This window comes from Thamnophis sirtalis, unplaced genomic scaffold (assembly GCF_051295495.1).
Source record: "Thamnophis sirtalis isolate CommonGarterSnake01/CBP01778 unplaced genomic scaffold, rThaSir2_p1.2 scaffold_1, whole genome shotgun sequence".
Taxonomy (NCBI): Eukaryota; Metazoa; Chordata; class Lepidosauria; order Squamata; family Natricidae; genus Thamnophis; species Thamnophis sirtalis.
The window spans coordinates 14,241,955-14,257,686 of record NW_028261381.1 but is presented as its reverse complement, the minus strand read 5'-3'; the positions used below and the strand labels follow the sequence as shown (position 1 = coordinate 14,257,686).

Below are 15,732 nucleotides of genomic sequence, written 5' to 3'. Positions count from 1 at the left end.
TTTAAGGACAGTTTAAACCTAAAATGTACCAAAAAAAAAGTTTGTTACATTTCTCTGTGGTTTGGATCCTCATTCAGATTCTTGGCTATGGCATGTCCATCTAGTTATTAAATTGTTTTTATCAACCTGTTTTAATAGTCCTTGTAGAGAAACACAAGTTTTGTTATGGAAGTGGACCGAGAAAGAACGAGGCAGGAGGCTCCTGAGGTAAAGCTAACAGCGTTTATTGAAACTGAACCGAACAGTAGACAGGCTAGCGGTAGATCGGGACTCCGCCCTGCTTGACAGCTATTTATACCGAGCTGTCAAGCAGGGACGCCAATAGGCGCGCATCTGACAGCCCGCGCTCAGCCAGCCGCGCCTTAGCCAATCAGGCACGGCCTGGCTGTTGCTGGCTGTCAGTCATACGCGCGAGGACTAACACTTATAGTTGAATATATATTTGCTTTATGTTTTTCCTTAAGGTTAATTTCCAAAATTCAGTAATCATTTTAATTCAGCTCTGAATTTCCCATAGCAGAGACTACTTTTTATTTCCAAAGATGTGCCATATTTAATCAAACAAAACATATTATCTTTTCATACAGGTTTGAGGGTCAGTAGTTTGAGAAATTAGCAAAATTAAATTATCCCAGGTCTGAAACAAATTACCTGCCCCATAAGGATGATTGTGTTCTCTTTCAAACAGTGATAAAAAATAAGGAATGTTTTATAATTAAATCCATAATAACCAATTTTTCTGCAAGCCACAAAAGCCCAAATTAAATATCAATTTAAGCACATATTTGAAACTGATCGAGCAAACAAAATAGTCTTTGTCTCGCATGACTCCTAATATTTTATGCTTCTTTTTTTGTTGATCTAATTCAGTGTTTCTCAACCTTGGCGACTTTAAGTCTGGTGGACTTAACTCCCAGAATTCCCCAGCCAGCTATGGACTTAAAGTCGCCAAGGTTGAGAAACACTGATCTAATTCTCTGAAAATGTCACAAGTAAATTGGGTATCACTGAAAGACATAAGCCCTCCTAAGCATTATGAATAACAGTTATACATTTTACAGTCACAGGGAAACAACCCAGGGGTGGGCTTCAAATATTTTAGCAAGGGGTTCTCTGCCCGGTTGTGGGTGAGTGTGGCCATGGTGGGTGTGGCCTAATTGACCTTCTGTACCACAGGGGGGCATTTTTGCCCTACCCGGGCTCTGGAGGCTTTCCTCGGGCCTCCGAGAGTACAAAAACATCTTCCCCAGGTTCCAGAGGCCCTCTGAAAGCCGGAAATAGGCCCATTTTCAGCCTTCCTGAATTTTGAGTAGGGCCATTTTTTGCCCTCCCCGAGCCTCCGCGCTCGCCCTGCACTTATCTGCATCCAAAATGAACCACATGGGGACTCCTTGGAGGGGAGGAGCCAGCCAAGAGTGGGATTTGGGGGTTCTCCCAAATCTTGGCTAGAGGTTCTCTCGAACCCCTGCGAACTCCCAGCAGCTCACACCTGAAAGAACCCTGCAGCCCCAAAGATTATTTTCTTCCAAAGCACTCGAGAGGGCAGGAATATTTCTGCTACTCTTTTTTGCATCTAAGATCCATGGGCTTGTTGAGGTTCAAATTGCCCAAAACTATACAGAAAGATTGTAATCAGTGGCAGTGGCAGTACTACAGAGGTAGTAATAGTTATAAAAATCCCTAGTGACAGTTGTAGCAAAAAGCTTGGGAACCGCCACTCTCCTCTGAAATCTCACACAGAGGAAAGAGAAAATATAAATTTCTATTGATGTGCATGGATTGTGAGAAAGAGGTAACCCTCTCAAGAATCATAAAGGTGCAGTATAATTAATAGTAATCTGATGGCAGTCCATAGGAAATCATCACTATTTTATCACATGTCTACAGCAGTGCATAGTGTGTGTGACTTCCAAAAGATTTCGATATGCCCTTCAACAAATCCAAAAGTTGAGTTCACACTGTGATTTTTTTTTTGTGACAGAAGGTGGAAAATGATACTTACAGAACATGATTTTATTGAAGTTTGAAGTTTAATAACATTTGTATGACGCCCAATCCCGTAGGACATCCGGGCGGCTTATTCATTATACCAGGTCTAATTTTATTAAATATGTCACAAAATTTGGAGTGCGGTTCATGAAATGTTATCCCTAAAGTCTGGCAGTTCAGCAAAGGGTAAGGATGGTGTGATACACACAGCCTCCCATTAGGAGAGTATGTGAAAATGCTCCAAATTGAAAACATTTTCAGGTTGACATGGCCTGTCCACAGTGGTTTTGAGTTCAAGAAAAGTTTATTTTCAGAACTCTGGAAGAGTTTCAAATTCAAGCAGCCCTCAACTTATGACCGGCTGCTTACCAACTGTACAAAGTTGTGACAGACCCCTAAAAAAGGGACTTATGACTTGGATTCAAAGTTACATCACCCACCCTAGTGTTGTGACATGTCTGCATTTTGGGCACTCAGCAACTGGCCAACATTGATGATCGTTTGCAGCATCCCAATCATGTGACCGCCATTTATGTTACTTTTGCCAGAAATCTGTATTTACTTCCAGTTTCTAGCAAATAAATAAATAGTGCATAGCGAACAATGGGTTTGCTTAACGACCACAGTATTTTTTTTAACAACTGCGGTGTTTGCTTAGTGACTACAACATTTGCTTAACAATTGCAGCCTTCATTTTACAACCTCCGTGCTTAACAATCACTGCAAAAAAAAAAAAAAGGATTGCAAAATCAGCCACAGTCTCCTGGTAACGTCCATAATGATTGTCATGACTGACGAGCGTATTTGTGGACTCAATGATGGTCATTAGTCAAGGATTATCTGCAACCACTACCAGTAAGTTCAAACCAGGGGTGGGTTTCAGGCGGTTCGCGGCGGTCCCCGCGAACCGGTTGGTCGGCGAACCCAGAAGTAAGTAACTTCCGGGAACGCCGAAGGATCCACCTGCCCGCCCGCGTTTCTTACCCGGTTTTGATGAGTTCTGCGCTTCCACGCATGCGCAGAACGCATACAGCGCCTACACGATCCTCCAGGAGCAGCTGGAGCATCGCACAGACGCTAGTACGCATGCGTGCACTGCGCGCGTGCACGAGGACGCCGCCGGCCCCGTTCCAACCGAACCGGTTGGAACGGGGCGAGAAACCCACCCCTGGTTCAAACCATCCATTCTGAACAGGAACTTTTCAGATGCGAAGCCTTTTGTACATTGTGACAAACTAACCAATTACATTTTAACTTGATACGCTTGCAAACCAGTTTGCTTTCTAATTCCCATCCGGTCACATGGGTGGCAAGCTACTCCCATCCGGTCACATGGGTAGCAAGCCACTCCCATCCGGTCACATGGGCGGCAAGCCACTCCCATCCGGTCACATGGGCGGCAAGCCACTCCCATCCGGTCACATGGGTAGCAAGCCACTCCCATCCGGTCACATGGGTGGCAAGCCACTCCCATCCGGTCACATGGGTAGCAAGCCACTCCCACAAAGGAGGCCACACCCACAGAGTAGGTTCGAACAATTTTTGAAACCCACCCCTGGTACTCCGTTATTGTTCAGTTTATTCTTCCCACAACACGCACATGTAAGAAATGGGGTTTAATTACTACTGTCACTCACTCTGCCTATGCCGTCTGGTCCTGTGGATGGTTGTCCAGGAGGTCCAGGGTCACCAGGCTGTCCAGGTACACCAGGTTCCCCATCTATTCCTGCAGGGCCACGGGCACCCTAAAAGGAGATTGGATATAAAGTGCATTTAAAGAAAGCACACATATCCCCTCGAGTAGACAGTGTATAAATCATTTCAATTATTAGGCCCAACAACTGGGTTCCACCACAAAACCGCGGACGACGAAATCGCGGTCGATGAAAGCGCGTATGTGACGTCATCACAGCGCGACGAAAAAGATCGAAAAATGTAAAAATAAAGCGAAAACCTTACCCTAACCCCCCCAAACCTAACCCTAAACCTAACCCTAAACCTAACCCTTAACCTAACCCTAAACCTAACCCTAAACCTAACCCTTAACGTAACGAAAAACCTAACGCTAACCCTTAACCTAATGCTAAACGTAACGCTAACGCTCTAAACCTAACCCTAACCCTTAACCTAACCCTAACCCTAACCCTTAACCTAACCCTTACCTTTATGTGAATCGGCTTGCTGTAATTTAATTTTTATTTCAATTTTTTGATCTTTTTCGTCGCGTTGTGATGACGTCACATACGCGATTTCATCGACCGCGCTTTTGTGGAACGTGGTTTTGACGGGTCACGCAACAATTGATGCATCCACAAACTTACTTCCACAATTACAGTGTTCCAATGGACTTTGAACTGCATTAAATTACCAACAGTCTTTACATAGGACCTGAATGAAATCTCACATGATAAATTAATCTAGGGCTGTCAAACTGGTAGCCCATGAGCGAAATGCGTCCCATGCAGGCTCTGAATGAAGGGGGGAACCGTTGCAATATATCACATGATGGCAACATGATGCCGCAGGTTTGACCCCCGTGAACTAACAGATCTCATGAAGAAAAATGGAATGGAATCGGCACCGTACTTACTGCAAAGTAATACATTTTAAAATAACAAAACCCCGAATGAATGATTTCGTTAATTTAACTCTTGCATTTTCTCCCGGAAGAATAATAAATCTGGGGAGTGACATTTTTTATCAGTTGTGTTTTGTCCAATGCAAATCCTTGACCTTCACGGAGAAAAAAAAAATTCTTGGAAAGGATATATCATATGTTAAAACTGCAGTAAATTAATATTTATACCAGGAAATTAATTTTGTGGATTTCAGATATTTACTTAACAAAGGCATAACTGCATATTTTGCATCTCCACAAGGTTTAAATCCAAACAGGCATGCACACAAGCAGCTTTTATTTCCATTTATGCAGGCATAAATTCAGAGAAATATCTCAAAGTCTATGGATACCATTCCAGATTTATATTGGCAGAGAGTATGGAGCAAGAATGTATATTAAAAGTAGAACAGGCTGTTTAGAAGACAGCTGGAAAAATCGCAAAATAATTAATGCAAATATTTCATAAATCTGGAATAAAACCTGAAGTATCTTGGTAACCTAATATATTCTGCAGCCCCTTCTATTTATGCACTGCTCTACTGCTTTGAAAATGAATGAATAAAGTTGACAGCTGAATAAAGCAGGTCAAGGAAAAAGTACCTTCGAGACCGCCTACTGCCACATACTTCCCAGTGGCCAGTAAGATCCCACAGATTGGGCATCCTTCAGATGCCATCAGCCAGACAGTGTCGGCTGGCGGCTTCCCGGAGGAGAGCCTTCTCTGTGGCTGCTCCGACTCTTTGGAATCAGCTATCCCCAGAGATCTGGACCATACCCACTCTCATGACCTTCAGGAAAGCTGTTAAAAACTTGGCTGTTCCAGCAGGCCTGGGGCTGTTGACCTCACTGTTGAGGTCCAGCCCCGATTAGAATGAATTTATGAGGTGTTGCTATTTTAAACCGTTTTCTTTTGTTATGTGTTCGTTATGTGTCTTTTTTTTCTCTCTTTATTTTTGTAAGCCGCCCGGAGTCCTTCAGGATTAGGCAGCATATAAATGTGGTTAATTAAATTAAATTAAATTATCTAAGTGCTACTTGTTTTAATACTCATGCAAATAATGTGAGGAGGGAAATGATTAACCTGCCTTTTATCAAATTATTTAGTAAAAGTTGCAGATTAAGGAATTTCGGTGGGAAGTCAGGAAAAGTGAGCCGTCATAAAAAAACTTGGCTTCAAGCTAGCTTTACAGCAGCTTTACTGGGCTTTTAACTAAGCAAGTGTGAGGTAAAACATCTGGGTTTCTCTTAGGGAAACTGGGAGTTTTAAAATTCAGAAGTTTAAAAGTCATAATACCCATTCCTGAAATTTTCCATGTTGGACCCACCACCTTGGAACTTTGAGTAGGTCTAATGAAGCATGCATTGTGCCCCCCTTCCCCCAGCCAAGTCTCTCCCATATTTTTATTCTGTTAGGGTTGAGTGGAAGTTTTGGATTATTCTGCCCAAGTAAAACGTGGTTTTAGGATATCAGACTTTCACTCATTTCTGATTTTTTTAAAAAAAAAATCTGCATGTAATTATAAAGATCATTCCTTTGTAACCTACTTAACTGGTGTGTATATTGTCTCTAAAACCTGCTTTTTTAAGTTAATATGTCAAGAGTTTTTAAACCTTCAGTCTTATGATTATTAATTTAAAATATGTAAGAATTTTCATCTTCTCGTATCAAAATGTCAAATCTTCTGAAATATTGGAGATGGGAAATTGGAGATGGGACCATTCTATACATTTACATCTTAGACACATCTATGGTTTCAGGTTAAAGGCCTATATGTTACTTCTTTAAATATTGGTGTTACATTGCAGCTTATTAGTGGACATTATGCTGAGTATGTAAAATTGTACACCACAGTAAATGGGTAAAAATAGAAATAGCTACCCACAAAAATACTTAATCAAAATTCTAAGATCATCAATACAACTGAAGTGAAAACAGACATTTTTTTTTCAAAAAAAAGATGGCTCATGGCTCAATTGTTTGAGAAACATATGAAGAGTTGGAAAATCAGTTAACTAAAGGTAAGCCATACTGGTCTCTTATGTAAATTATTTCCACAATTCAAGGCAATTTATCAACAAGTATTTGCCGAAGAAAGCCACTAGATGGCGCTTCAACATACATACTCTTGTACTACCTCTTACTCAATACTTAAATGTATTTGAGAAATATTTCAGCAACGGTAACATTGTCAAGTCACTGGATTATTCATTCATATAAATTAATTCAATACACACACGTTTAATTCTCATTGATCTCTTAGAAATAGTGAGAATTATTATTATATTATTATGCAACCAAAATGGATATATTTCCCTAAATATATCAGCTCTTAATGCAGCTCTATAACAGAGTTCAAAAATTAGCAACGTGGTACCTTTCAGATATTATGAATCATTGGCCAAAATTGATTAGATTAAATTGCCTACTCCTGCTAAAAATCTAGTAAATGTAAGTCGAGTTATCAAATCAATCAGCCTGCTATATTTGACAGCAGTACATCGCTATAAATGACTGGCAGTGACACAAGTGTTGCATAGTCATATTTGCTGCATCTTTTTTAGAAGGAAGCTTCAGTAAACTTCAGTAGCTCCTATCCCAAGTTCTCAAGCAACCTCCTCCTTTCATCCTAATGAAAAAGATGTAGTTAGGCTGATATCAGGTAGGATAGGGCTTCTACAGAAATGGGAATTTCAAGAGGTATGACTTGCTTGAAAAGCTACATTGGTTAAAACGTTATCTTCTTCGTGACCCATCAAAAGCGCGGACGACAAAAGCGCGATCGACAAAATCGCGCCTTTGACGTCATCACAGCGTGACGAAAAAGATCGAAAAATTCAAATAAAAATTAATAAAAATTAAATTAAAGCAAGCCGATTCACATAAAGGTAAGGGTTAGGTTTAGGGTTAGGGTTAGGGTTAGGTTAAGGGTTAGGGTTAGCTTTAGAGCGTTAGCGTTAGCGTTAGGGTTAGGTTAAGGGTTAGCGTTAGGTTTTTCGTTACTTTAACGGTTAGGTTTAGGGTTAGGTTTAGGGTTAGGTTAAGAGTTAGGTTTAGGGTTAGGTTTAGGGTTAGGTTTGGGGGGCTTAGGGTAACGTTTTCGCTTTATTTTTACATTTTTCGAACTTTTTCGTCGCGCTGTGATGACGTCACAGCGCGCTTTTGTCGAGCGCGATTTTGTCCTACGCGCTTTTGTGGTGGAACCATCTTCTTTCCTAGTTAAAGTCTTTTCCCCATCTTCTCCCTCTTTGCAAGTATTACAAATTCCCTCCTAATCATAGGTTCACTGAAGACTTCTCTCAAATTCCATGTTTCATATTTCAACACAAGGGTTGAATCCCATCTGGGATTGTCCTTGGAGGTAGCACTGAAGACACTGTCGCATTAATCTGACTATTTAACCAGATGGAGCCATGTTATACCCCTCCTGTTCTATTGATTTTGAGTTTAACATGCAAGTATTGCAGGGGTGGGTTTCGCCTGCTGCTATTGCCAGTTCGCTCAGGGGCGCGCTGCGCGTGCGCGCACATGCACAGTACTAAAAAATGCAAAAAAACCAAAATGGCAGTGTCTACAGTGCCGCCAAGAGAACCGGTTCAGGGGCGTGGCAGACCAAGTTACTACCTACTTGGCCAAACCAGTCCGAACCGGTAGGAACCCACCTCTGAAGCGTCAATAACCAGATCTTTCCCCACAGCCGTGCTATGATATCAGTAAAGATGTGGTCTTTTTTATTTACAGGGCGACTTAACTACATGGAGAATATATAGTGCCCTCATTGTATATGTGACCATACACTGCAGGATTGTGTGTGGAAGCCTTCACATGAGCAACTGTACATGACAAGACTTCTATAGAACAATATGCATGTGAATGGCCATATCTTCACTGAAGGGAGATTCTGCTTGCTACTACTCAAATAATAATCTATGGCGATTCTCAGTCATCCAGGTCATGGTTGTCCGAAAAGTGCTTTTTCAAGAGGCAACTGGACTTTCTGGTTTTTCTTTGAAGACGTTTCACTTCTCATCCAAGAAGCTTCTCATCATCTGAAGAAACTTCTTGGATGAGAAGTGAAACATCTTCAAAGAAAAACCAGAAAGTCCAATTGCCTCTTGGAAAAGCACCTTTGGGACACTCAGGTAGTAGGTTTTACACCTATTTGTATTATTAGAACATGACTTTATAAAGTAATAAAATGCATTTATCTTCGTCTGTCTGCTTTCATGATATTGGTATGACTCTTAAAATTCTAAGTAGTTTGGAGGCTAATTACTGAAAGGAGTGCCTCATCTCATTTCACTTGTGGCTCTTAACTCGAATCCACTAATCGGAAAGATACAAGAGGGGTTTTCTTTTTCTCTTTGATGGCCCTAACTTCAGAACTTTCAAAGAAATATTTCACTATTGTAGGCCTTTTCATGCTCAGTCAAAGTATGTTTGTATCAGTGGTGGGATTCAAATAATTTAACAACCGGTTCTCTCCCCTAATGAACGGCTGGGTGGGCGTGGCTCAATGGCCATGTGACTGGGTGGGCGTGGCCAACTCAACATCACTCGCGTCAATGGGCGCTTCGCCTTAGCAGTTACAATGTAATAAGGGTTAACGAGAGAGGCAGTTTCTGGAAGCAGGGCAATAAAGATTACGCTAGAAACAACTCCAGAATGTTTCCTTCCTGCCTTCCTTACAGGATTAGCCCTGTAAAGTGAGAAAAAAACAAAAGGAGATTTTTTTCCGACAACCGGTTCTCCGGACTGCTTAAAAAGTTAACAACCGGTTCTCCCGAATACGTGCGGACTGGCTGAATCCCACCACTGGTTTGTATCTGTTTTTATACTTATTTGTTGGTTCCTAGCATTGAATTGCTCTGGTTTATACCTCTAAATTTATCGTTATGCTTAATCACTATTGTTCTCCCTTTATTGTTGAATTGGTGACTGGAATGTTTATATTCTTAAGTTTGAATTGGTGATTGGAAATTTTATGTTTGCTATCCTTTTAAAAAAAATCCAGAGCAGACTAAATTGCTATATATGGTATGATATGTTCTAACCAGGCAGGGGGGAACGATACTTCATCTTTTGAAAAAAGAAATAGCAAGGATAAATAGTAAATGTCCTTTTCTGAGGGCTAATTATCAGAGGTTGATTTTTTTTAAATCATTCACGGAATGTCAGAAGTTCAGAACTGTTTAATATATGACTCATTGTATGTGAAAGAATGCAAAGTCTGGGAGATAAAAATGAATCACAGAATGCAAGTGAGAGATATGGAAGGACTCCCACATCCATCTCTTGGAGTCTGCTAAGAGCAGTGCATTTACACTTATTACAGTGCATTTACGATAATTCTGCCCACAGCCAGGAGTTTGATCCTGACCAGCTCAAGGCTGAATACGCCTTCCATCCTTCCCAGATCAGTAAGATAAGGACCCAGATTGTTGGGGATAATATGCTGACATTGCAAACCACTTAGAGAGGACTGTAAAGCACTATGGGACGGTATATAAGTGCTATTGCTATGAGTATTTATGATGTTTTCCTGAATCTAACACACATTCATATTTAGGAACCAAACATTATAGAATGCAACCAAACTTTAATCATCTTGTCAGGGGTGGGTTCCTGGCTGCATTACTACCGGTTCGGCGCCGGAAAATTTTTGCATGCGCATTTGCACTTAAAACCGTCTGCGCATGTGGACAACATTAAAAGGGGGGGATTACATTTTTTCAATGAAGATTGTTCTGCGCATGTGCAGAACAGAAAATCAAGATGGCACCACCAAGGATAGAACCACTACAGTCATGTGTCCGGCCGAGTTACTACTTATTCAGCCGAACTGGTCCAAACCGAGAGGAACCTACCTCTGATCTTGTCTCTCAAACAGAAGCCAAACCAAGGTGGCTCTGACCCAAAAACATTTCCTCTCGGGCATCTGGGGAAGGAATAGCAATCTATTCCTATCAATAGATGGTGCAGTGGCTAGAATGCAGTACTGCAGGTTACTTCTGCTGACTGCCAGCTGACTGCAATTCAACAGTTCAATTCTCACCACCTCAAGGTTGATTCAGCCTTCCATCCTTCTGAGGTTGTGATACAGTGACTCTGTAAACCACTTCGAGAGGACTGTAAAGCACTGTGAAGCAGTATATAAGTCTACATGCTATTGCTAAGTGCTATTAAATTGTTCTCGGAAGAATGCTTTCCAACTCACCGGTCTTCCTTTGGGCCCTCGAGCTCCTCTTGGTCCTTGTGAACCTGGTGGTCCCTAAATCAATTATTAGAATAGTTATGGACATTTAATAAAATGGTGACAATAATACCACACATTTGAAATTAAACAATAAATGCATACATTTTGTTGCATACTTGATAAAGTACAATAGTCTTGGGGAAAAGTGACTCGCAACTCATGCCCAAAGTTATGACTCTTGCGCCACCCTTGTTGTCACATGATCGCAAATAGGGCAGCTGGCAACCGGCTTGAATTATAGTAATTGCAACATCTTGCAATGTGCTCTACATGGGGCAGCCCTTGAAGAGCATTCGGAGACTTCAGCTCGTCCAGAATGCAGCCGCGCGAGTGATTGTGGGTGCACCTCGGTACACCCATGTTACACCTATCCTCCGCGAGCTGCACTGGTTACCGATTGGTCTCCGGATACGCTTCAAGGTGCTAGTCGTCACTTATAAAGCCCTTCATGGTATTGGACCTGGGTACTTGAGAGACCGCCTGTTGCCAATTACCTCCCAAAGACCCATTAGATCACACAGATTAGGCCTCCTCCAGGTTCCGTCTACTAGCCAATGTCATCTGGCCACTACCCGGGGGAGGGCCTTCTCTGTGGTGGCTCTGGCCCTTTGGAACGAACTCCCCATGGAGATTCGGACCCTCACCTCTCTCCCTGCTTTCTGAAAAGCCATTAAAACCTGGCTGTGTCAGCAGGCCTGGGGTCGATGAGTTCCCTTCCCCTCTCGAATCATGTGGCTGTTGGTTGTTTTAAATGCCCTGTACTTTTTGTTGTAGTTTTTGTGTTTCCCTTCCCCTCCTTGGGTTTGTGCGCCGCCCTGAGTCCCGCCGGGAATAGGGCGGCATATAAATAAAATGAACCTCGAACCTCTTGCAGTCAAGTGATCATGATTTGCAACCTTCCCAGCTGGCTTCCAACAAGCGAAGTGAATGGGGGACCCACATCTGCTTAATCTGACTATGTGATTCACTTAATGACCAGATGATTCCCTTAATAACTGCAGTAAAAATGGACATTGCATCAAATCTGGTTATGTGAATAACTCATTGAATGACTGCATTGCTTAGTGAGCAAATTCATGTTCCAATTGGATTGGAGCCAAGGTGGTGCAGTGGTTAAATGTAGCACTGCAGGCTACTTCAGCTGACTGCAGTTCTGCAGTTCGGCTGTTCAAATCTCACCAGCTCAGGGTTGACTCAGCCTTCCATCCTTCCGAGGTGGGTAAAATGAGAACCCGGATTGTTGTTGGGGGCAATACGCTGACTCTGTAAACCGCTTAGAGAGGGCTGAAAGCCCTATGAAGCGGTATATAAGTCTAACTGCTATTGCTATTGCTATTGTAAGTGGATGACTACCTGTACCAGTAGTTTTTAAACTACTGTTTTTAAATTGTGTGATAAGAACTACTGGCCTCTGGGACTTACCGGTATTAAGGAACTAACAAGAAAACTGATAATTGCAAACAAATTAGCTCATCTTTCCCTGTTATATGGAGTGGAAAAAAAAGAACTTCAGATCTTAGTCTCAGTCCATAAAAATGATCGCAAGGCTCCCAACAAGGTAGCCCGCACTATGGAAGGCAATAAGGTATTTTAGAATTTGCCGCTTGGCAAAGCCATTGATAAAGAAATCCACACCTATCTTCCTATAACTGGATTTTAATGTACAATTTCTCCCAAAGCCACAGATCCATCCTTAAGTAATGGCAATAATCCTGCCAGGATTCCCCATCTCTCCACAATACTTCCCTTCCCATAGTACTAAAGAAAAAGTTAAGCTATCATTAAAAGTGATCACTGTTTCCTAAAAATATTAAGAAACTATTCACACTTCTCCAAAGAAGGGATTATACTTACAGGTTGTCCCTGCCGTCCTCGTATGCCTGTAACCTATTTTTTAAAAAAAAGAAAAAAAAAAGACATAAGTGTTAATAGGACATAGTAATGACCGTGGCAAGCATATCATCATTTTCTCATTGCTAATTTCTACTAAGGAAAAAAAAGGGAAAGAGAAATGTAGAACCTCTGATACGGACAATTGCTAGAATTCATTTATTTGTCTATTTGTCTGTCTGAGCCGAGGTGGCGCAGTGGTTAGGGTGCAGTACTGCAGGCCACTTCAGCTGACTGTTATCTGCAGTTCAGCGGTTCTAATCTCACCGGCTCAAAGGTTGACTCAGCCTTCCATCCTTCCGAGATGGGTGAAATGAGGACCCAGACTGTGGGGGGCGATATGCTGACTCTGTAAACTGCTTAGAGAGGGCTGAAAGCCCTATGAAGCGGTATATAAGTCTAAATGCTATTGCTATTGCTATTATTTAGCGTCTGTTGTTCTGTCTCATAAGCTCTTTACTCAAACATATGCAGACAATGAAGATAAACATGCATCACTGTCAGTTTCATGCTTTCAAAATGCTGTCAAGCAGCGGTAGGTCTCACATTTTGCCACCACCAGTTCGCTGCGCACGCGTCTGCTTGCTTTGCAGGCCCATGTGCCCCTTCCATACATGCGCCGTGCATGTGTTTTGCTCGTGCGCACATCTTCTGCGCATGCACCCAGCCTCAAAAATGTGCCTAAATAGGATGGCATGGAGCTGGGACAGGTGGGGCAGTAGGGGGCCACCCGTGATTTCAGGTGAACCGGTCCGAATTGGCTGAATACCACCTCTGCTTTCAAGATAGCCTTCCTCTTCAGTGTTCCTGCTGTTTGTGTGATTGCTAGGTTTTTGACTTGTTTTTTAAAGTCCTACACCTACACTAATTTCCCAATATAGTGCCGTAGATGTGCTATATTTCAACTCCTATAATCCTAGAACTCCCAATGGCCAAATCACTTGGTATTCTGGGAACTGGGAAGAATTCTTTAATACTTATGGAAAGAACCATAATGGAAGAGGTTGCCACTAAATAAAAAGCCAAGATCAGTAAAAAAATTAAAATCATTTATTTCTTTCCTTTGATCATCACTCACTTCATCAGCAAGAAGAGGTGAATAAGCAATTGTAATAAAAAATAAGGCAGGTCAAATGTTATGGATTAGCAATCCCCTCTCACTCTACACAAAGCCATGGGCTCTGGCAAATTATCAGCCTGTTGCTCTCAATCCATCCTGGGATTAATTCTATCTCCTGACCTTTAGTATATTGTCAGTATCTTGAATTATTTCAAGCACATCTTTTCGTAGATTGCTTTAAAGAAAAGATAAAATCATTTCAAGGGCCAAAATATAAGCAGACAATGTACTGAAAAGACATATGAACATGTGTCATCTGGGATATATTTATGAAACAAATAAGAATTGTAGCCCCTTCCTATATTTTTAGCAAGGGGCAAACAAGTTTGGTTTGCTCCTCTGTAGAATGTGAAGGCTCTAAACAAAGGAGAGGATTTTTTAAAAAAATACCAATGTGGATTTCTTTATTTCAAATCTCTACTTCTTTATTTCCCACCTCTTCCCATCTAACTGGTACTACAGAATATGAAATTGATAACATCTCATACCAATTCTTCTGTCCCATAAAGGGAGTATAAGAATGTGGGCAAACCCTCCTAACTATGCAGTACCAGTATTGTAAACAATACAGAAATAATTACGTAAATCTGTAATTGATTTGAAGGGAAGGAAGAGGGAGAGGGGAGGATAGGATAGGATAGGATAGGATAGGATAGGATAGGATAGGATAGGATAGAAGAGAAGAGAAGAGAAGAGAAGAGAAGAGAAGAGAAGAGAAGAGAAGAGAAGAGAAGAGAAGAGAAGAGAAGAGAAGAGAAGAGAAATATGGTGGTTAAGGTACTGGTCTAGAAACTGGTAGACCGTGAGTTCTAGTCTTGGCTTAAGCATGAAAACAGCTGGATGACTTTGGACCAATCCCTTTCTCTCAGCCCAACCAAATTCACAGGGTTATTGTTGTGGGGAAAACAAGAGGAGAAAAGACTGTTAGATACATTCACTAACTTGAGTTATTTATTTATTTTTTTAAAATGAAGGTGGGATAAAAATTAAATAAAAAAAATATTGCATGAACTCTATTTTGGATCAATAACTAAAAGAGAAATAGCATTTACCTAATGTGGCCTAGTTGGTGTCCTGCGCCGGGCGGGGGCATTTTCACCTTCCTCAGATTTCTTCAAGCTTCTGAGAGGATGAAAACTGCCCACCTCAGGCTCCGGAGGCCCTCCTGGAACTTCCAGGAGGCCCGTTTTTCTCCCTTCCCGAGCCTCCACATGGGCCCTGAACTTATCCTCCAAAACGGGCCATGGGAGACTCCTGGGAGGGAAGGGGTGGGAGGGGCCCGCCATAAGTGGGATTTGGAGGTTCTCGGAACCAGCCATAACGTTAGCTACAGGTTCTCATGTAGCAGCCCACCCATGAGTACATCATCATAATCCACTGTAGAATATACAGTAATCTTGAGGGTTTTTTTGTTCTTTTTTTTTGTGGCAAAAAAAAACAAACTGTGAAGAAGCCCCATTGCATTTCCATCAAATAAAACCTCGAAACCCATAGTGTCTCTCAATTGGACATTGTCTCAAGAGCCTGCCTTATGCGCAAATGCCATTAAAAATGATTATAGTGTTTATATCGAGGCTCAAACTTATTTGGGAATGGATAAATCATACAAAACTGGCATCCATCAAGAGATAGCATGCAGCAGGAAGTCTGCCTTTCTAGTTTCCTCTGTAGCAGGCAATTATTCCATTAGATAAAGGGAGAAAAATGAGCAACTAACCTCACAACACCAATAATATACGTATCTGTGGTGCTATCAGATGTGAACTTATGTACAGAGTTCTTATCACTGCATTACAGGTATGGCTATAGAAGGAAAAAGGGGAAGAGTAAGAGATCAAGCAATTGATCTCTTGTCAGTC

General features: G+C 41.6%; 1 protein-coding gene across 1 annotated transcript in view; it reads right to left on the bottom strand.

Moving 5' to 3' along the window:
* Positions 1 to 15,732, bottom strand: part of COL5A2 (collagen type V alpha 2 chain) — a 184,311-nt gene that overhangs the window by 69,615 nt on the left and 98,964 nt on the right. The window contains exons 5-7 of the mRNA XM_087707986.1: positions 12,718 to 12,750; positions 10,825 to 10,878; positions 3,627 to 3,734 (exon numbers count right to left, since the gene is read on the bottom strand). Of these exons, the coding sequence (XP_087564112.1) occupies positions 3,627 to 3,734; positions 10,825 to 10,878; positions 12,718 to 12,750 (195 nt within the window). The remainder of the gene's footprint in view (positions 1 to 3,626; positions 3,735 to 10,824; positions 10,879 to 12,717; positions 12,751 to 15,732) is intronic.